The sequence below is a fragment of the Drosophila albomicans genome, chromosome 3 (genome assembly GCF_009650485.2).
Source record: "Drosophila albomicans strain 15112-1751.03 chromosome 3, ASM965048v2, whole genome shotgun sequence".
Taxonomy (NCBI): Eukaryota; Metazoa; Arthropoda; class Insecta; order Diptera; family Drosophilidae; genus Drosophila; species Drosophila albomicans.
This window is the reverse complement of record NC_047629.2, coordinates 11,306,057-11,327,521: the sequence shown is the minus strand read 5'-3', so window position 1 is coordinate 11,327,521 and position 21,465 is coordinate 11,306,057. Positions and strand designations below refer to the sequence as shown.

The window sequence follows — 21,465 nt, the reverse complement described above, 5'->3', positions numbered from 1 at the left end:
TACCATTTGGTATATTTTTAGTATTTTTGCAGTATATTTGGTATATTTTGAGAATAATAACGCAAAATATATTGCTTTTATTTAAAATGGGTAGCGGGTATCTCACACTCGAGTACACTCGACTTTAGCTTTCTTACTTGTTATGTACATGGCAATGCTTAATTGACAATAAAGATTCAGGGTAAATGATGAATATTGTAGCTTAAATAAGGAATTGGTTAAAGAGCATGACAAAAGTATTAATTTACCATTACGTAAAAATATGGAAGGCGGGGAGACTTGTAAATGAAGAAGAATATTTTTGTGTATGATAATTAAAAAGCAAAATGAAGTATGAAATCAATAAAGAGAGAGAATATTGAACATAAACTGTATTTTCACATAGCCATCGCAGGCTTTAAATGCACTGAATAATTGCCACAACATTTAATCACTGGCTCATATACAATTCTGTTCTCCCACTTTCGGTTATGCTATCCGACTCTTCCCGCCATTTGCTCGGCTTACACGTGCTGAGAATGGAAAGCAATAGAATGAAGAATTCACCACTGTTTATAGGCAATTATACCACACTTCTCTACCGGTCTCTTCTGCCACAAAACGAAATAAAGAAAATTTATATGTTTTCTTTGGTGATTATTGGGGCTTTGAGCGTTTGTCAGTTCAGTCTTGTGAGGTCTTTTGAATATATAAAACGTGTCGAGCTACAATTCATTGAAAACATATATTTCCATTGACAATATATCAAATAATTAATATCTAGCCCCAGGATGCTGTGACGGGCTGGTGTTTGCGAAAATTAATAAAATAAACCTTAAAATTGATTTGGTGTATAAAATTAAAAGGAGCTTACGCATTCGTTTTATCAATTAGTATCAAGAAGATGCAAATTAGTGAAAAGCAAATATGTGAAAGTGAATATTTTGCATATGGCTGCAATTTTGTGCAAACTGTAAACGATTCGTTAAATGCATTTCCCATATAAATAACATATAACAACAAAAAATAATACATTTAACACAGCTAATGCTATAGAAAATTCGAAATTAAATGTGGTAAACGGAAATGAGTCTAAATAACTCCACATTTCAAACAGCTTTTGTTGACATTTGGATTTTAATGAGTTTCAATTAAAAAGCGTATGTGAAATGTCAGAGCACATTTAACAAGCAATATTAAAATTCCATATCAAAGAAGAAAAGGGAGAGTGTGTGTGCGAGACACAAAGAGAGTGGGAGAGGGCACACAAATAAATCAATCAATTAAAATTGTAAACGAGGTAAATTTACTCATCATATAATTTATTAATTAGTAGATTTTTCCGCATTGGCAACAGCTGGAGCATTACCGTCATCATTCGAATCGAACTCATTGACTCCATTGCATACATTCACATTGACTCGCCACTGTAAAGGATTGCTTTCAATATCCATCAAACTTTACAACCACACGACATACTTTAATTACTAAATTGCACAAATCGATTGAAGCGAGTTGAGTTTAATAATTAAGTATACGCCGGGTACTTTCATATGACTAGCAACATCTTTTAATAACGGAGTTTATAATCTTTAGTGAGCAGTAATATTCATTAGAGAAAAAGGGTTTTCTTATTTGACCTCAGACATGAACTTTGCCACCTTTTGTCATTATACCCGTAGTTATTATAAAACGGCTTTGACTAATATGCTCCTAACAATCGCCGCTACACATTACGTATCAAGTTGCCTTCAAAAGAGCTTGACCACCAAGCGCCTTGACTCGTGTCCATTGAGCTCACTATACTCGAGATATACAAAGAGATAGAGCAAGTAAAACGAGCGAAAAGTGTAGAGAAATATATTGCAGCGAGTGAAATTGAACGCCAAACGCTCTCCCCATGCCCAATGATGGGCTATCGCATTTTAATGACCTACTTTTTGAGCTCAAGACTATTTAAGTTTCGCTCGTATTGGTTTGCTCTAATTCAGTGCATTGTAAATCCCAGAGGTAGCGCAATTAGTATTTCCAATACATCGGCGTATTGTCAAGGAAAGAGTTCCAACAAGCTTGCGGGGCTTCGCCAACGACTTGGACCCCCTTCGAATGGTGTGGCGTACCCCGAGTGCCGAGTGTAGTTTACAGCAACTACAAATCGAGACAAAACAATATGCGAAAATAAATATGCATGTGTAAGGAGAAAACGTTGCACAGGCAATGAAAGTCATTACCCACGACGCGCAACGAAAGCAAATTTCGAAAGCCCAATTGACAGCAGTTGAGAGGCCAAAGACAGCATGGAGCAAATATTGTAGTACAAATAGTAGCAAAACAAAGAAAAATAAATGCAAAATAAAAGGAATAGAATTAGCGAATGTGTCTGTAAAATTCAATTCAAGGCGTTAACAGACATTAAATGCATTTCGAATTTGGGCCAGCACCTTGGATATGTGCTAAGAATAGAAAATAGCAAACTTGGCCAAGGAAAGAATTTAAAATGCAAGCCAGCAATAAGGGAGGATAAACACATGACTGACATTGGAAGAATGTGGTCCCTCTGAATTCATTAAAAAAAAGTTAATCATATTGAACTTAATAATATTTTATTTATAGACAAGTATTCCTTTGGTTAATATAAAATATGTACGCCTTCCGGAAGTCTCTTAAATTACAATAGACAACAATTTCAACAGCAAATTAAATTCAATGCGAACAACATGCGAATATGTCCCACAGCGTAATATTTATTAATTTATAGGCGCATGTGTCATACGGGGTTGGGTAGGCATTAATATGAATGCATAATAGGAACATAAAATTCCAAAAATATTTTGCCAAGATTGACCCCGCCTGTGTATTGTGGCTGGGATCATGCGCTTCTGTGTATGTGTTGGCAGACATTCATTGTCTTCTACTTCAACCATTTTATTCATTTCAGCTTCACATCCACATCCAATTCCAGGCCCCAGGACCCTGTCCGAAGATGGACACACGTATACACAATCTAACACTGCCAACGCCAGCCGCAACAACAATTATGTCCACGTCAGCAGCAGCAGCAGCCGCAGCAACAACGGCGATGGCCGCTGCGATGTCTAGGGCCACAGCAACAACAAATGCCCCAGCAGCAACAACACTAGAAACAACAACGACATCAACTGGACCAGGCACATTTTTTACATACAGCATACCAGGCATGGACATCGCGCCGGGACCATTTATATTCACCTACGTTAGTGAATTTTTATCGCTTATCACGCCGGAAGAATTGCCGCTTGGTAAGTCCACAGTATGGCCCAAGAAGTCGTCGGACATGTAGGATAAGAGAAGGGTCAGGGTTACTCTCTGCCAGGGTTTGTATGTGCCAGCGTGGTCTGTGAGTGTGTTGGTGTCAAGTTTTGTCGGCCTGCCAACGAAGAGAGGGAATTGAATGCCGTTTTAAGCACAGCCTTTGTAATAACATCCAAATATCATTCATACAGATTTTTGGTACTTTTTAAAAATACAAACCGCGGTAATCGTTTATGGTGCATATATTATATAAAGCATATTTTCCTAGTTCTTGGTAAATGAAGTTGAACAAATATTTTACTTAAGGATAGGTTAAAGAAAAGAATAGCGTATAATTGAGTTGGATAAATATATATATATATAAAGCGTCTCCAATGCTTTCAAAACTATAGTCTAAATGATTTTCTTCAATTTCAGATATTTAAAAAAAATGTTTTTTGGTAATATACAAAATTTTGGCACATTTTTTGAATATGTTGATTTATTTTTGTGATGTATTTAATCGACGAGTTTCTTTTTTATCTTGTACGCACACTTAACTTTAGAATTCTTTTCATTCATGCATTTTAGATGTGCGAAACTTATCGAAAATAAACATATGGATAAATAAATTAAGACCATTAAGTCTCCGGTATTTTTCAATAGTGTAATCCACCAGTTAAATTATACATCGTCAATTTAATATTCCCCAATTATAGATATTAAGAACATATATTTGGATTTATCTTCACGCAAAAGGAAATAAAGAAATTTTTAGCGCTAAGAGCAGAATGTGAATGATTAAGTTTCGTGTCTCTTGCCCATTCAAGCATTGCGAATGCCATTTCTGTCCTACATTGGATTAAATTATGACACTAAATTCATCTGGCGTATGCTTTATAGCTTTTACATATATTAAGCCGTGTACTACACGAATTTTCTTTCCGCCGCTCCCCTATCTAAAATGCAAGTCATTTTACTGTCCACAAAAACTAAAGAGAATGTTAAACATGAAATTGAAGGAAATCTGTAGTTGATTTAGAGCAAAGTCAACGTAGACAAAGCTTTTTGGAAACTCAAAATGAATAATTGAAAATTATATATCAAAATTAATCAACTAGTTGATAGTTGGATAGCTGGCGGTGCAGATGTCCAATGAGCAAAAGCTTGATAGTTTTATGAAGAAGTATGGCGAGGTCGAGGAGATAGCACGACAATATTTGATGGCCAACAACTGGGTTTTGGAGCAAGCAAGCCTTAAATATGAGGCCGATAAAGCCAACCGCATTGTACAGAGTACCTCAGAAATAACGACGGACAAATCAAGTGCTAAGAACCAACATTCTAATAGCCGGGATGAGCAACCGGAGACGCACAATGATGGTGCATCTGACAGTTCTCTTCAGAATGTGCAGATAACGAAGCGAGTGCAAATCGATGACTCAACTCCGGCCCTGACCACCGTCGATAGCGATCGCAGTATGCGTACCTGGGGACATGGCGTAAGCCTGGGCAGTGCTCATCCCATAAATCCCCCGCCACCACGGAATACGGGCCAAGACACCGACTCTGAGCTGGACGAGAACGAGCATATTGTTGTGGTGCTTCACCTTTGGTCAGAAGGCTTCTCGCTGGATGATGGCTCATTGCGACTCTACGAAGTGCCCGAAAATGAACGGTTTCTGCGTGCCATAATGCGCGGCGATTTCCCCTATGAGATGCGGGAGCTGGGGCAACGCATTGAGCTCAGTGTCCAGGATCACACCAACGAATCCTATCGTCAGTTATCTCGCAAGCAGTTCATGGGCTCAGGGCGTCCTTTAGGCACACCAAACCAACAACTAGAACCCGCACCCTCAACCCAAGTGCTATCCACAGAGGAGCAGCAGCATAATCAAGAGCAATCTGCCGAGCATGCTCTGGCTCTTAATGTGCAGACAAATGTAACGACCATCCAGTTCCGTTTGGCCAATGGAAGTCGAATTGCCGCCAACTTCAATCGCACACACCAAGTCGCTGATCTCTATAGATATGTGCGCATAGCTAGGCCCCAATATTCTAGTGTAAACTTTATGTTAATGACCACATTTCCACGGCATCGGCTCCTCGAGAGCGATTTGCGTACCTTATCCGAGGCTGATTTGCTTAATGTGGTCGTCATCCAACACATTAACGAAGACTAAATGACAAATATAAAAACTCTTTTACAAAAATACATAAATTATGTATAATTTATTAGTTATTTTAAATGTGTTTTTACATATTCTCCGGCTTAATATGGTTTTAAAGCTTTAAAGCTGATAGTCTAAAATTTAAATCAATTGAGAAATACATATGTGGAATTAAAAAAGAAAGTCTAAAGTAAACAACCATAAAAATGAAATATGAGGGTCTTTAATTACAAAGCAAAGCAGTCCGAAGGCAGTAATACAGTTAAAATATACCAAATATACCAAAATCTATGTGTATAACAGCATAATACTGCACTCCAAATATATTTTAGAGAACAGCTGCAGCCGGTTTTTACAATTGAAAATAATTTTTTCGGGCGGAAGTTGACGTAGCAAAAATCTACGAAAAAAAATAAACTTTTTTTGTGTGCAATAAGAATGGTTTTCATTTCATTTCATTTTAAAAAAATTTTAACTAAAATATCTTTTGAGCAAATGGGCCCAATTACATTTTTATTATTATTCTTATTATTATTATAATTAATATTATTTATTTATTATTATTTATAGATAATATGCTCTTATAATTTTTAAAAATTTACTATAACGAATATTCTCAGATTCTATACGGGATGTACTACATAAGAATGGTAGCCTAATCGACTTTGCCTCTAATGTGAGTATTGGATATAATACAGTTTTGCTTTAGTCATCAAACTGAAAACACTTTCCTTGCTGTAGGCCATTAAAATCGAATCGGGCTTCATCGCACTGATGAGCATATTTGCCATACTGGCTTTAGTGCCACTGATTGCCACCTGTGCTTGGTGCTGCGGCCGTCGGAGCACACAGGATGAAGTGGACCTCATACGAAACGCCCCGGTGCACATTCGCGACGAGTCCTTGGAGGAGAGTCTGCGATGTCGCAAAAGTGCCTCGGTGGTCACACTTTGGATTGTCTTCATACTGCTCACGTAGGTTGACCAATGCAATGGCAAAGTTGTAAAGTGGGACAAGTAATGTTACATAGATCATTGAAGTTAACTCCATTTTGGGGTATTTTTCAGGCTGAGCGACCTCAGCATATTTTATGCCAATAGTCGGCTATCGACAGGGATTGAGATGACGCCGGAGATGGTCAAGTCGGCGGTGCACGACGTCGAGGTTTTTTTAAAGGATACGCATCTACAAATCAAACACAAACTAGATAATGGCTTTCATGTTTCCGTCGAGAAAGTTGTCAAAGACTTGGAAGGTCAGTGGGTGCAAACCGAGAGCGCAAAAAAGTTTTCGCAATGCCAACTTTATGACCATTGCCGTTGTGCATTTTATTGCTTTCGACTCATTCATATTATATGTAGCATGCCATATATGCCATACCAAAACTTTGTGCATTTCATTCTGAATTATTGCAGTTAGTGTACTCCTTCCGACTCCTTTCCCATCTCCTTCTCCATTTCCAACTCCCTTTCATGTGGCCAGAATCTGAATTTGTTCTATGTTCTCCTCTATTCACATAATAGACGTGGATGTTCTCCTTGGCGAACCAATTCAAGCGGAAATATCTGCACACACTGGCCTCGAGCTGGCATATGATTCATTGACAACACTTAGCCTGGGTAAGTCCTTAAGGTTAAGTGCTCCTTCGCTCCGATTGTTTGGCCCAGCACCATGAACGTAGTCTTGACCCAAATGCCTTTTGTATTGTTCGACTGAACGAGGCTATACAAAATTGCATAGAAATGGATTAAAATCACATAATCCAAGATTGTGCAAACTACAAGACAAGGTCTGAGGTTGCGGATTCAAATATAAAATAGATTGTGCTGTATTGTGGCAAACATCAAACACTCAAAATAATACTCCAATCTGCGAATGCTGCACAGCCAATGGTAAATATATCGAAGTGCACTGAGAAAAGCAATTGTTTGCGCCCAATTTCATTATGAGAGTGAAAGACTTGAGAGGATGCAGCATGCTCCAAAGCGGAATCAGAAGTCGCTCTATAAAAAAAACTGGCAACAGACATAGTACACAGGCTGAGCTGAAGCTGGAGCTGGCATTCGCATCCGGAGACAAGTTGACACAAGCACAAGGACAGCACGAATGTCAAGACGACAACTGCATTATATTTTCACACAATATGTAATTTAGAGCAGAACTCTGTCTACCAACCCCGACCACCCTTCTTCTGACTTCTGGTCTAGCCCCAAATAAATATGCTACAATAATATTTTCATGGATTTTGTCGCAGCGAATGCGGAGCTCATTTATCGCGTCCTTATGCTTCAAGAGACTGTCGGACGCGCTTTGAAGCTCTCCCAGGAGGCAGCCGCCCGCATGGAGGAGCTACAGATACAATTATCCGTGCTGCAGCGCCAGTGCACGTACCGAGATCGTCCGCTCTGTGACACATTGCGTATACGCAGCTTCGAGGAAAACGGAGTAGTCGATGCGCTCAAGACGGTGAGTTGGCCAGAGTTCAGAGGTCAGAGCTGGTTCTTTAATTCACCATTCACTCTTGTTATTATTTGAACTCTCACTATCATAATGCCTTTTTATACCCGCTACCCGTATGATAGAAAGGTATCATAACTTATGTAATAGGCAGAAAGAGATATCTCCGGCCCCATATATATTCTTGATAAGCATTAATAGACAAGAATATATAGTCATGTCCGTTTGTCTATCTATCCGTATGAATTCATAAATCTATTTATTATTAGAGATAAAATTATAATTTTTTCCGACCCCACAAGCGTATTTTTAAAGCAAAAGTCGATTTTTTGTACTTACAATAATAACTAAAGTATTTATAATACCAGAACATTTTGTGAAGTTGCGTTGGTATATTTTCTTTTTATGGTATATTCGGAATGTAATAGTATATTAGTACACCAAATGGAACTTTTGGTGTATTTTATTATTTTTTGGTATATTAATTTAGCATTCTTTCGATTTTATTGCAAAAGTGTAGCGGGTATCTAACAGTCGAGCACACTCGATTGTAGCGTACTTACTTGTTTCATACAACATTGTCCTATACTATATTTGGTAACAATTTGTCAGCTGCAAGAGGACCAGAGCATCTTTCGCATGCGATACTTGGGCGAAATTGAATTTGGTTCCACTGTCAAGAATCTGACATCGGAAGTTGGCGTCTCACGTTCAATTTTCAGCAATTTCCCGCAACAAGTTAAGCACGATACAGCATATGAACGAAACTGTAAGTCCAATCAAGACACTAACAGATGAAAACATTGCGAATTATAATTTTATTACTGCAAAAGTAAACTAAAATCCACTCGTTATCAGCACGTAACACACACAAAATATTCTTGACAAATTGAATGTAAGAAAATTGTAAAGTTTTGCCAAGAAAACAATGTGTCCAGCTTCCAACATATTCCAACAATCACCTTTAGAAATTACTCCAAGTGCGTTGTCGCTTCGTTTCATTTCCTTTCGTTTTGGCCAGCAAATTCGATTTTGCTATCAATTAAAGTGTACAATACAATCAATAACACACGATAGGACAGCTGCCAGCACTAAATATAAGTGGCAACATTTTCGAGCCATGCAATTTCTGTAATAATCAGAGAGTTTTCACTGGCTTGTGCTGGATTGTGATTGCGAATGTTGGAGGTGGGCGACAAGTTTAACACAATATTAATTAATGTCAACGGGGCCTCGATACACAATACTCAATGCTCGAACACTAATTGAATTGCCAAACTGATCCATCCGCAGATACGCTGGAGCAGCTGGCGAGCATAAGGCACAGGACGACAGCCAATGCCCAGCTGTTGACATCGACAATTAATGCGTTGCTGGAGCGTCTGGATCGAACGTGGCCAGCACTGGAGCCGACTTACATAGAGCTTAAGGAGTGGGCGAACACGTACTGGGGCATTGGCTGGATTGCCGCCATGGTCATCGTTTGGGTGCTGCTCTTTATGCTAATGTCCTACTGTTGCTTCCTCTGCGAGTCGAACGCCAAGTCCGGCATTGTCTTCTTCGTTACCGTCTTGGTCATTTGCCTGGGCAGCATTGGGCTCACCTTCTATGGGGTCTTCTCCCTCGCCATTGGCGGTAACGTCGAGGTCTTCCTCTGTCGCTCCATCCAAGGCCCTAACTACGAGATGCTGGGCAAGCTATTCGATAAGCCCGGCTATGTGTATGCAGCAGAGCCCCAAACAGGCATCATTGGAGAGCTCCTTCGTCCTGCTGGCGTTAATCGCTCCGTTGTCAATGTCAATCTGGGCACAGCACTCAGGTGAGTGGCAGCTGCTAATAAAATTTAGAGGGTAAACAGAGAAAAACCAACGTTCTAAATTCAAAAATTCAAATAATCATAAATTTAAATATTACTTAAAAGTTAACTGAGAATATATATTTAATTAAATATAAAAAAAAATATATATTTAGAATTGTCATTCTTGAAATAAGATTATGTAGAAAACTTGATTATGAAAACTATTCTAAATATTAGTATACATTTTTAAATGTAAAATGAAAAGAATCTAACAAGAACAATGTTTATGAACTATGTTCACAAAGTATACTCCTTCAATATTGAAATTCTTAATTCAAGAATGTAAAGTGCATAGTCAATTAACTCATACAATATATAATGAAGTATATTTTATTTAAAAAGTTTATTACAAATCACGTTAGACATTTAAAATTGATGTTTTAGATACAGTTTTTGAAACTAATTGTAAAATCGTAAAAACTACAAATCACGTTATGTCTAACCTTTAAAATTGATGTTTTAGATACAGTTTCTGAAACTAATTGTAAAATCGTAAAAGCTTAATGTGCATTTTTGTTTTTAGAAGGTAATTTTTCTCTGTGAGTAAACATAACATATACGAGTACTAATATACGTCTGCTTAGATTTCCCAGATACCCTTAACCCGATAAACCAGCAAGTAACGAATTTGATAATCCAATTACTTTGATACTGTACGTGCCTGTAATTTTGATAGAACACTTCCCCAAGTCGTACCTCTACCACCAAAATGAACAATTAGCTTTTTGAAAAGTGTCGCAAGTTAGAAGACCTTATTGGCATGTCATAGGTCAATGTTTTTGCCTCGCGCATGCTTCAGTGAATGTTGAGAAGCTCACATGTTTGTAAGCCATAAGCCGTGTTTAATTACCCCAAGACCAAACAGCACTATCACAAATTTACACTAGGTATGTAAATTCCAAAAGTGGAAATAACTGGCAACGAAATCTTGTCACTGCCCAAACACTTATTATGCCAACCGCAATGCACACTCCCTGCCGAGACTGAAGACTGGAGACAAGAGCCTAAGGACAAGATATTCGAGACGAGAGACTTTAGATTGCAGTTGAGACAGCCAAGCCGCAAAATTGTGAAAGCCCTATGAGTTTTGTTAGCCGCACATGGCACTCAATTTTACGCAGAATAGCCCGTTGTAGCACCACAGTCCATAGCCACAGCCCTGTACTAGCCACACCCTTTGGCCGTCGTCGCCGTCGTTGTCACACACACACACACACACACACACACACAACCACACGACCAGCACTTGTAGCCACAAATTTTAAGCCCGATTCCAATTATCTGCACAGATACAAATGCGCATGCATGCGAGCGTTGCAGAATATGCATGACCGCATATTCTTCCCCTCCTGCCTGCTAGAGGCCACACGCCACCCGCCACCCCCTTGCAACACTGTATAAAACTGTCGTATGTGTGTGGGGGAATGTGTGTGTCCGGGATTTTGGGGCAAAAGCAGCCCGAGCTGAACGTACATTGAAACGGAAAAGTAAACCAAAAATCTCTTCTCATTTCTTTGCAACTACAACGAACACCCAATAACTCACAACTTTGTGCACTCACACACGCACCCACACTTACACTCGCACTCGCATAACAATGAAATACACAACACGAAACACAATAACCAATGGCAACCATATCGATGATTGACACACACACGGCGTATACGTAATGTGCTGCGTACCAGGGGCTGCGAACAAAATCAAGCATCGTACAATGTCTTTCAATTGGATGCATTCGTTAATACAACCAAAATAGCCGACTTAAAACAATTCCCGAAAGTATCAACGGCCATCGATGCCATTTCGGTATCGGAGCGAACGCTCCTCTCGCTGACCCAATCTATTCAGAATATTTTGGAGAACATGTTGCAAACGTCCGCTTTCAATCTGACCACGTATCGGAACAGTGTTGGCGCACCCACGCCCGAGAAGGATTTGGCAACGTTCATTGATCAAATGCAGCGAGTTGCCCTCCAGGTGAGTTAGTGCATTCAATTAGAAGGTTCCTAATTATACCTAAAGGCGCTTAAATTGAGATCGGGTATCGGTCAAGAATACAAGGTAGAGCATTTGTTTAGTCCCAATAATTGTGCATTTGCAATCACTGTAGATTCAAGATGTGGCCACTTCGTCCCGCATGACAACTCTGGGCAGTCGGTCGAAACGATTGCAAGCTTCGATACTGCAGCCGCTTGAGAATCTGCAGAATGAAATACTTTACCATCTGACTGCGTTGGAGCTGCAGAGAGATCCCTGGGCGAAGCAGGTTAATCAGACACTCAATCACTTGAAAAACATTCAAGGATATTTGGAGAACAAAGCTGGGGAGATCTGTCACAATCTGACGCGCGTCTATACAGAGCGGTAAGTGTCGAACATATATACACACACACAAGCATGCACACATATGAAGAAGCACTTTTCAAAGTTAATTGCACTGAAATCTCTGAGTGATTTTGTATGGAACGACTACAGTTGAATCAACACTCCCGACGCCCATCTATGTACGTCTCGTCTGTGGCTGGGCAAGCCAAGAGAGCGTGTCTGTGTTTCCATTTGTGCATATGTGTGCTAACATTCGAGTGTGTGTTGCTCTTTCAATGCCAGGCAAAACAACAAACAAATAAACAAACAAATAACCCAACAAACAAACGAGCAAACTCAAGTACAACTGGTAGAACAACTGGCAACTGGCAAATGGTAAATGGCAAGTGGCAACTGGTACATAGTTTTGCAGTTTTATCAGATAATTGAAAGTCGTAATCGTTTGATTAAGTTTGCCAAGTGTCATGATTGCATCTCTTCTTCCTGTGCTCCACTTAATGTTCTACTCTTTCTCTCTCTCTCTCTCTGTTTGCAACTTGCAATTCTTCCTGTGCTCCACTTAATGTTCTACTCTTTCTCTCTCTCTCTCTCTGTTTGCAACTTGCAATTCGCCTGAAGAAGTTTGGCAACAAATAACAAATAAAACAATCGTTGAAAGATGCATTCAGCAATTCAGCATTGAGCTCTCAATATCGAGCACTTTAACCAATTGAATTATTGTTTGTTTGGTCAACACTGCTCTATTCTGCTTTCACCACTCAACAGCCTCAAGACATACCTGACCAGCAGTCGAGCCACAATGGAGTCACAGCTGGGGGATACCACAACCAAGTGCCGTCCGTTCTACGATACGTTTGATGCCAGTCGGATATTTTTGTGCCGCAATCTGGTGGACTTTGTTAATGGTCTGTGGTTCTTTGTCTTTCTGACCCTGTTGCTCTGGGCCATTGGCACACCAGTTGGCCTCAATCTGATCACCATACAGACGCGACTGAATGCCATGTTGCTGGCACAGAAGCGTAACAAGGGGAAGCAGCGCAGGAGTGACAGAGACAGTGAACGGGACCAGCGAGGAACTGGCACACGTGGACGCCCGAAGCAACGGACGAGCAACGCTGGGAAGCGAGAACAGCAACGGGATCGAAGCACTAGCAGCGCAACAGCACGCTCCCGACCACCATTGTGAGTGACCAGAGGCAAATGAAGAGAAAGACAGTAATAATATTGTAATTCACAGACGACGCACTGCCACTGAGGAAACTTTAGACATAGCTGACGAGGACTCCACGCCATCGAGACAGCAGCACCAACAGCATCATCACCCACAACAGCAGCGGCGACAGGAGTCGGAGCAACGTGAATTGGATCGTGAGCGAGGACGTGATCGCGAGCAGCGGAGCCGAGAGCGTGAGCTGAGTCGGGGACGAGAAATGGCGATGACCCCAGTTCGAAGTCGCCAGCAGCTGTAAGTAGACAGTCAACAACACAAGATGCAGCTTAGCGGCACATCATCACCATCTTCAGCTCATTTCAAACATTTCATCTATGCCCTCGATTAGGCGTCGCGCTGAACCAATGCCCGAGGATGACAATTGGGGTTCATCCAGTGCACCCAGTAGAGCCAACTCCAATGAGCGCGAAAGCAGTCAGTCTAGAAAGATCATCAACATTTGGCAGTCGAGAAATAAAATCAAGGCACCGATGTAAGTTGAGCAAGGAATCCCTCCCATCTTCATTTCTGACCTAGGATATTCTCTGTTGTCGTTGTTGTTACTTGGTGCTGCCGCAGTCGCCGCCAAGGTACTGAGGAGCTAGACTTTGAGGATGAACAGACACAGCAGGACAGCGGCTGGAGGGCCAAGTCCAGCGCCAGTCCCGAGTTGCGGCAATTCGAGAACCGTCGCCAACAGCAGCAGCACCCGGATAATCGATCCCAATCGCAAGCTAAGCCCAAGTTGTAAGTGTCTCAGAGAGCGTCAGTTAACCGTAACACCCTCAGCCTCTAGCGACACAATATTTTATTCAAGGCGTAGTACGAATGTGGACAGAGCTAGTAGCCAAGTGGCACGTCGTCCGGTCACGCCCGTTCTGAGCGTCAATCCCGATGTGCCAGCTGCCGTGCCAATGCCCCGAACGCCGATGCGTTTGAGGAGCAAGGTCTCATTGACAGCCCGAGCCGTGCAGGATATTGTGAATAAGCGAAGCCAGCGCCTGTGAGTCATCCATCCATCCAACTCAACAATCAATCCTGGCCCCAAATCTTGATCCACTTAAGACTAGTCACATTCAGTCGCTGTCATCTCCGATTTGTAATACCTGATATTTCCCATTAATCTATGTAGAACTGAGTTAACTCATCTCACTTTTCCCCACAGCCAACGTACTGGTACCGATGAATTTGATCTGGATGAGAGCGATACCTACGGTACTGGAGCACATCTGGACGCGGACGTCGCTGCGTAAGCAAAATGCGAAAAGCAATTCATGCTCTGAAGCAAACATTTGATTTCTCCCTTGTTCATTCTAGCGCACGTCGCACTCCGCCACGCAGCGCACCTCCGCCTCCACCGCCACCGACGACCGGGATGAACAGGTTCTACCAACGTTATTGAACATTTATCGAATGAGTTTTGCTTTTTGTTTCTCTTTTGGTTTTTGATTTCTAATCGAATATTGAGCTCTTGACAAGATTACCAATCCAAGCGCATACAAATTCTTATGTGTTCACAGCGACAAAGACTATATAATCTGAACCTAACCGAAAACTCAACCTTTTTTTCTTGTACCGCCAACCGTTTCGCTCCCAACAACCCATCGAAATAATCCAAAATCAGAAGCGGCGGCGAACGCACTGTACGTTGGAACGAAGAGGAGGATTTTGTCTTCGAAGATGCTGACTCACCTACACCAAATCGCCATTGAGAGCCCAGCTTGCTAATTAGTTACCCTTAAGATATATCTTTTGTATTTCAACATAACAATATTTTTGATTTATTAGGATGAATTTAGTCTATTCAGTCTAGTCTACGATAGTATCAAGCTTTTCAATAATTCTTAAGCATTTAAGTTGCGACTAAATCACAAATAAAGAATGGTGCAACAATCACATACGATATACAAAGTATATACTAAATAAAATGTATTTTTAATTGAATTCTATTTGAAAAGAAAGATCTGAAACCATTAAGAAACTACTTAATTCTAGAGAAAGTGAGTGATTGGTCCCACTATATTTATTGAAAATGGCTGGCACCCAAACATTAGTTAACTAACATATTGGGCTTCATTCGGGGCTTTATTACTTTTGATGTCAAGCTGGTTTATTTTGCAATCTATCAAATTGCGTTTCGATATGTTTCTTAGTATTTTATCAGTATTAATTTTGTAATTTAGTGCAAAAATTGCGTTTTTTACTGATTTGCTTTGCTTTCATTGAAAATTAGTAGTATGGGTACTTCTCAGTCGAGTACTACATACATATGTATATACTGTATCTTTCTCACTACTAGCCAATCAAATGTCGAAACACAAAATAAAGAAATAGTTTCATTTCTAAGAAATTCAATCAAAATATTATTAACATACTTTATTTTACTATAAAAGTCATATACTCCAAAAACCAAGCTACATTTTTTGAAAAATTTCACTTTCTACCTCTTTTCAAAGCTCATTGATAGTTCAATGGAAAAATACATCAGTCAGTTCTGATAATGATGGTACTAAAGCCGCGTATAAAAAGTATAAAGTAAATAATATACGAATGAATTTAAATGAATTTCATACACAAACAAATTGAGTTTTTTGGATTTGTTATTGAATCCACGTGTAGTAGTAAGTTCATTTTATTAAGTGTTCAATTCATCGGCATAGGTAATATGTGGACATATGGTCAATACAGTTTACTTCTTCTTCAAGAAGGGGCTGATGACAGCTGGGGCAGCGTAGGTGGTAACAGGAGCAGTGTAAGCAGGAGCGGCATAAGTCGCCACTGGAGCCACTCCAGCGTAAGCAGGAGCACTGTAGACGGAGGCAGTGTAGGCAGGAGCAGCAGCGGCATAGGTGGAGTAAGCTGGGACAGCAGCAGCGGAGTATGTGGTCACTGGAGCAGCAGCGGCATAGGTGGCAGCATAGCTAGGGGCAGCAGCATAGGTGGTGGCAGCAAAGGCAGGAGCTGCGGCATAAGTGGCAACTGGAGATGCGATGTAGCCAGCCTGAGCGACGGCGACGAAGAGTGCAAGGCAGATGAGGAACTGAAAAAGTATTTGAGGATTAAATAAACATATTTTTATAAGGATTTTTCTTGTATCTTACTTTCATATTGGAAGTGGTTGCTTGACTTGTGTTGAGCGACTGATGCTTTTGGCCAATTAATTCGACAGTTTTATAGCGAAATTGTCAATTGCTTTGCTTACACTTAGACGTCAGACTCTATCAAACGAGTTTACGGCTTAAGACAGCCCCAAATAAAAAGTTGAATTAGAACACAATAACAAACATATTTATTTGTTTTTTTTTTATTTATTTTTTTTTGTATCTCAAACTTCTCTTTGATTTTTGTATATTACTTGATAACGTTCAATGAACGCGGATGCCGCACCTTATACAGAACCTAGAGCGAAATGTTTGTCAATCGATCGAAGCCGCCGCGTGTCAAATGGATTAATATTTCCCATTTCATGTCTCCGTCATTCGCGACAACTGAAATGTGTAATTCAATTTAAGGTAGTTATCTCAGATTGTTTGCTTGACTGGGAGTACAGTACACTAAATTTTATATATATTATTATTATTAATACATTTTTTTAGCATAATTTAAACATCAGTGACATGGTATAAATAGTATATTAATGCAGAACATTTAAAAAAAAACGAGTTAGAAAACTGCAGTCGAGTGTGCTCGACTGTGAGATACCCGCTATCCATTTTGAATAATAGCAAAATATTGCGGTGTTATTCTCAACATATACCACAAAAACACTTTAAAAATATAAATGGTATATTTGATATGTTGATATGGTACAACATTTAAGATTTACTATAGATTGCAAAATATACCAGATTGTCGGCCAAAGCAACTAAGACAACTTCCACAATTTTTATCTGATCGCAACCAAATTTTCAGGAATTTTTATTCGAGTTTTGTCAATTTGCGAGGGCGGCATGTCAAAAATTTGAAACAAACTTTATCTGCGTGCAAACATAACAAATCCTGTCGAAAAAGTATAGCTCTATCTCGTATCGTCTGTTGACGTTGATCAAGAATATATGTATATGCTTTATAGGAGCGGAGATGCCTCCTTATGCCTGTTATATACATTTCCTACAGGCACAAAGTTATATGTTAATACGGGTATAAACAAGTAAGAAAGTTACAGTCGAGTGTGCTCGACTGTGAGATACCCGCTACCCATTTTTAATAAGGGCAAAATATTGCAGTATTATTTTCAAAATATACCGAAAATACTAAAAAATATACCAAATGGTATGTTTGGTATATCGATACAGGACACCATTGAAAATATACCATAGACGGCACAATGTACCAGATTGTCGGCCAAAGCAACTAAAAGCCCTAGTAAGTGGGCGTTTTTGCCCACACAAAAGTATTTCTTTAATAACTTCCCCAATTGTTATCTGATCGCAACCAAATTTTCAGGAATCATAACTACTATAGTAATTATAGTATATACCAAAATTATTATTATTCGATTTTTTTGATTTGCGGGGGCGGAAGTGGGCGTGGCAAAAATTTGAAACCAACTTGACCAAAAAAATTATAGCTCTATCTCTTATAGTCTCTGAGATCCAGTGTTTCATACGAACAGACGGACAGACACACAGACGGACAGACGGACATGGCTATATCGTCTCGGCTGTTGACGATGATCAAGAATATATATACTTTATAGGGTCGGAGATGCCTCTTTCTACCTGTTACATACATTTCCTGCCGGCACAAAGTTATAATACCCTTCTACCCTATGGGTAGCGGGTATAAAAAGTTATTGCAGAAATAATTTTGTATTACAAAAATCGCCTACTCTATTTGGGTCTGTATAGTTTGTTTTGAATGTAGTACTATAACGATATACCAAATATTGACTTTAGTATATTTTAGTAGTTTTTCGTTATATTAATTTGGTATATGTCTAGGATATGGTTTTATTTTAAATGGATAGCGGGTATCTCAGTCGAGCACCCTCGACTGAAGCTGTATAAATACATTATTATTCAAAAATTCGAGACACCTTCCATTTGGAACACCAGTATAATCGCCATTAAAATTAATAAAGAATATAAAGCATGTAATAGATAAAATATCTACCAGAAGCAGAGTTCACTTAAAAGTTTAATTGTAATATTGTTTTATTATTATAAAGCGTTTAATGATAATAGATGTGAATTAGACTAAAAATTATTCTAATAAACCAATTAAATGGGCAAAGATATTTTGGGTAAAAGCGGGAATGTTTTTGTCATTCAATATACAAAGAAATAAATTTGTTGACTAGAATAGCAAATTTGTGATGGCGACAATTGAGAATGCTTAGCTTAATCTTTGGTATTGCTATAAGACACACTTTGGACAGGAATTGCAAACCACCCAGCCACAGACACGCCCAGTTGTTACGCTGGTGACTTAGGCAGCGGCGTTCCTGATGCGGTGTCCTCATGGAACATATGCGTTTCTTGCCGCGGCTGTTTACGTCGCACGTCAATTTCATAGAGAGCTAGTCCAAACTGATGGACAATCGAGCTGAATTGTCGACTTAAATAGGATAAGCTAAAGTTGGGCGGTTGCTCCACGGCACAAGTGCCCTTCAAATCGTCATGCGTCCAATGTGGTGCATCCACATCGCAGGGATGACGACCCTGCAAGCGTGGAAAGGCCTCCGTCGAGAGATGCGGATAGAAGACAGACAGCAACTCGAAGTTCAGATAGCTGCTGGCATTTGAACGTTTCAGCGCCTCGTGCAGCTCACCACTCAACGAAGCGGGCAGAGCCAGATACATCTTATAGCGTAGTCGAGTCGGTCCATTGCGCTTCAGCTCGCAGTTCCCCGATATCAGCTTGACCTTGTGCATCACAGTGTCCAATGCCAGACCTCCATATTCATATAGAAAGAAGTCGCGCTGGTGTCGATAGCGTTGATGCGTCTGTGGATTGAAGTGTAAGACTCGCGAGCTGGGCACGTTCACCAGATGCAATGGCAGACTGTATGTGTGGGATGTGAGCAGATGCACGTGGGTGGCGGTTGGTTTCGTGGCCACCACGCGAGACATCTGCTGAGCCAGTGGAAATATGCCCGCCTGGTGAATGAATCCGAAGAAGAGCGTCATCACCACATTGCACACATACCAGATACGCAAGAGATGCGGAGCTGAGGCTTGCCTTGAGAGGATGCGTTCATAGAGCCACCGAAGCAACCGATGCTGTGTCTGGAAGGGATATGTCGCGCTAAATCCAGTGACCAGCTTGGGTGCATGCAGTAGGAGTAGCGGGAATGTGAGAGGCAGCAGAAAGCGTGGCTCCTGATGATTGATGAGCGACAGAAAGAAGAGCGGCACAAATATGGCACCCGACATCAGCGAGACAATGCTCTGGAAGCGCGGCAGCAGTTGATATTCAGCGCAAAAGAAGCGCAACAGCAGCTGAGCAAAGGCCACCAGGGAAGCGAAGCCGAGGACATTGAAGAGCAGTGGCATGTTGACCAGCAGATGCACATAGCAAGGATGCACGCCATGCGTGGCTGTCTGAGCCGAGTCCAGATTGTATTTGATGAAATTCCAAGGCGTGAACACAAAGTTGTCGATGCCCAAATGCAGCATGTGCAGCTCGCCCACGGTCAAGTGCTGGTAGTACAACGAATCACAGAATATGAACAGCAGCAGCGCTGGCAAGGCGCACACGCAGAAGAGTCCAATGCGTAGATTGAAGTCCCGAAAGTTGACACTTCGGGTGCCCATGCCGCGGAGCAGCCAGAAGAATACCATGGGCGCACCAAAGAGTAGGAATGTGGGACGATTGAAGACGCCGGCAACGCAGATGCTTGACATGGCGAACAAGTGCTGCAGGTTGTGTGCCGGCAAAGCATTTTTCAGTTTCCATATCTTAACACGCTCACTTATCGACGCCGCCTTGTCATACTTCTCCTCCAGATATTCCTTCTTGTACACCACCGTATTGGTCTTCAGCATGGACTCGGCAACGAGCCAGAGCAACCAGGAGCACATGGCTAGTTCCAGGGTATTGGAGAAGGTGCGTGTGCCAAAGACAAGCAACACCCAGCAGCTGCCCAATGCTAGCAGACGAATCTCATGGCGCAGTCCATACAATCGACAGATGCGATACAAGCACCAGTCATTGCTGTACGAGATTAGCGTGTAGATTAGGCGAGGAAACACCAAATACGCATAGCTATTGATCAGTTCCACCTTCCAATAGCTGCGCGCATACAAAGCCGCAAATTCGTAGAAACTCCATGGCACCCGAAGCAGAGCCCAAGGAAGCGTTATGCTCCTCACAGGCATCGTGTTGTTGAATTCCCAGGTGCGAGTGTGCTCCAATCGAAAGTGATCGCCTGACAATGAATATGCATATAGTTGTGCGAAAGTGCTGTAATCATGTCAACTCACCTGTCATGACTTCGACACTCTGGAAAAATTCATCAGGATGCACGTAGCCCAATTGCGGCACAAACACTAGGAGCACACGCAGAAGCGCAAAGAAGAAATAGGTGTTCAGGTGCCCAGCGACGGGAGTTCCCTTCTCCCACAGCTGGGACAAGTGCCTGGTAATGCGCATTTTTGCCAAATTGCTAAAATTACCAAAAATTTAAAATAACACAGCCAACTATGAGTTGATTTTGTGTTTGTTTACAAAATTCATCTAGACTGTATTGATTAGATTGGCAGCCCCATTTATGACCTGCCGATGTTGTAAATGTTAGAACACTGTAATACTCAAACAACACTGTTATACTCAATGTGGCACTGTTAACTTACATACAGTTAGAGTACAATTGGAAATTGGCGCCGCAATTCAAATTACCAGCAGTGCAAAACGAATATTTTTATTATTATTGTCAAATCGGTACTATCGACAAATCTAAGAATAAATATTTCCTTTAATAGGCTCAGTATAAATATGAATACATACGTCCACACATATACAATGCGAACATAGTAATTAGCGAGAGGTATGCAAATTGCGTTTGCATTTAATTACAACAATATGAGAGACACCGTTGATTTAGAACAACTGCTGCTGCGTCTCTTCATGAGCCACCTTCACGCCGATAACATATGAAAGTTGTTTGTGGTCGTATGCGCTGGGTAGGAAATTCTATATCAGATTACTATTGTATTAGTTTAAATATACAGACGATGACGCGATACAAT

At 40.7% G+C, this 21,465-nt stretch overlaps 3 protein-coding genes across 11 annotated transcripts; 2 read left to right on the top strand and 1 right to left on the bottom strand.

Moving 5' to 3' along the window:
• Window positions 1-684: 684 nt before the first annotated feature.
• LOC117567799 (prominin-1-A) lies at window positions 685-15,178 on the top strand. 7 transcript variants are annotated; one of them, XM_034248024.2, is made up of 19 exons: window positions 685-1,279; window positions 2,918-3,257; window positions 6,041-6,096; window positions 6,162-6,394; window positions 6,488-6,675; window positions 6,944-7,039; window positions 7,675-7,886; window positions 8,490-8,646; window positions 9,171-9,696; window positions 11,424-11,715; window positions 11,849-12,102; window positions 12,829-13,245; window positions 13,301-13,528; window positions 13,623-13,766; window positions 13,853-14,020; window positions 14,091-14,276; window positions 14,439-14,522; window positions 14,591-14,656; window positions 14,898-15,178. In XM_034248024.2, exons 2-19 carry the CDS (start codon window positions 2,963-2,965, stop codon window positions 14,983-14,985), a joined length of 3,690 nt encoding a protein of 1,229 aa, XP_034103915.1. In that variant the 5' UTR covers window positions 685-1,279; window positions 2,918-2,962; the 3' UTR covers window positions 14,986-15,178. The 7 variants fall into 7 exon arrangements, 6 of the variants coding, with proteins under 6 accessions (XP_034103915.1, XP_051859749.1, XP_051859744.1 ...); XM_052003784.1 differs by lacking the exon at window positions 685-1,279 and adding an exon at window positions 1,360-2,862; XM_052003785.1 differs by lacking the exon at window positions 685-1,279 and adding an exon at window positions 1,360-2,862 and having other exon boundaries at window positions 14,794-14,991.
• On the top strand, window positions 4,289-5,462 carry LOC117567801 (NSFL1 cofactor p47). The gene has a single exon (XM_034248034.2). The coding sequence runs from the start codon at window positions 4,398-4,400 to the stop codon at window positions 5,430-5,432; it is 1,035 nt and encodes a 344-aa protein (XP_034103925.1). The 5' UTR covers window positions 4,289-4,397; the 3' UTR covers window positions 5,433-5,462.
• Window positions 15,179-15,842: 664 nt separating the features above from the next.
• On the bottom strand, window positions 15,843-20,953 carry LOC117567800 (GPI mannosyltransferase 4). 3 transcript variants are annotated; one of them, XM_034248033.2, is made up of 3 exons: window positions 20,701-20,953; window positions 18,758-20,645; window positions 15,843-16,362 (listed from the first exon to the last, which is right to left on the bottom strand). In XM_034248033.2, the coding sequence occupies exons 1-3, from the start codon at window positions 20,867-20,869 to the stop codon at window positions 15,963-15,965; spliced, it is 2,457 nt and encodes an 818-aa protein (XP_034103924.1). In that variant the 5' UTR covers window positions 20,870-20,953; the 3' UTR covers window positions 15,843-15,962. The 3 variants fall into 3 exon arrangements, with proteins under 3 accessions (XP_034103924.1, XP_034103923.1, XP_034103922.1); XM_034248032.2 differs by lacking the exons at window positions 18,758-20,645; window positions 20,701-20,953 and adding an exon at window positions 16,375-16,525 and having other exon boundaries at window positions 15,843-16,313; XM_034248031.2 differs by lacking the exon at window positions 15,843-16,362 and having other exon boundaries at window positions 18,429-20,645; window positions 20,701-20,952.
• Between the last annotated feature and the right edge of the window lie 512 nt (window positions 20,954-21,465).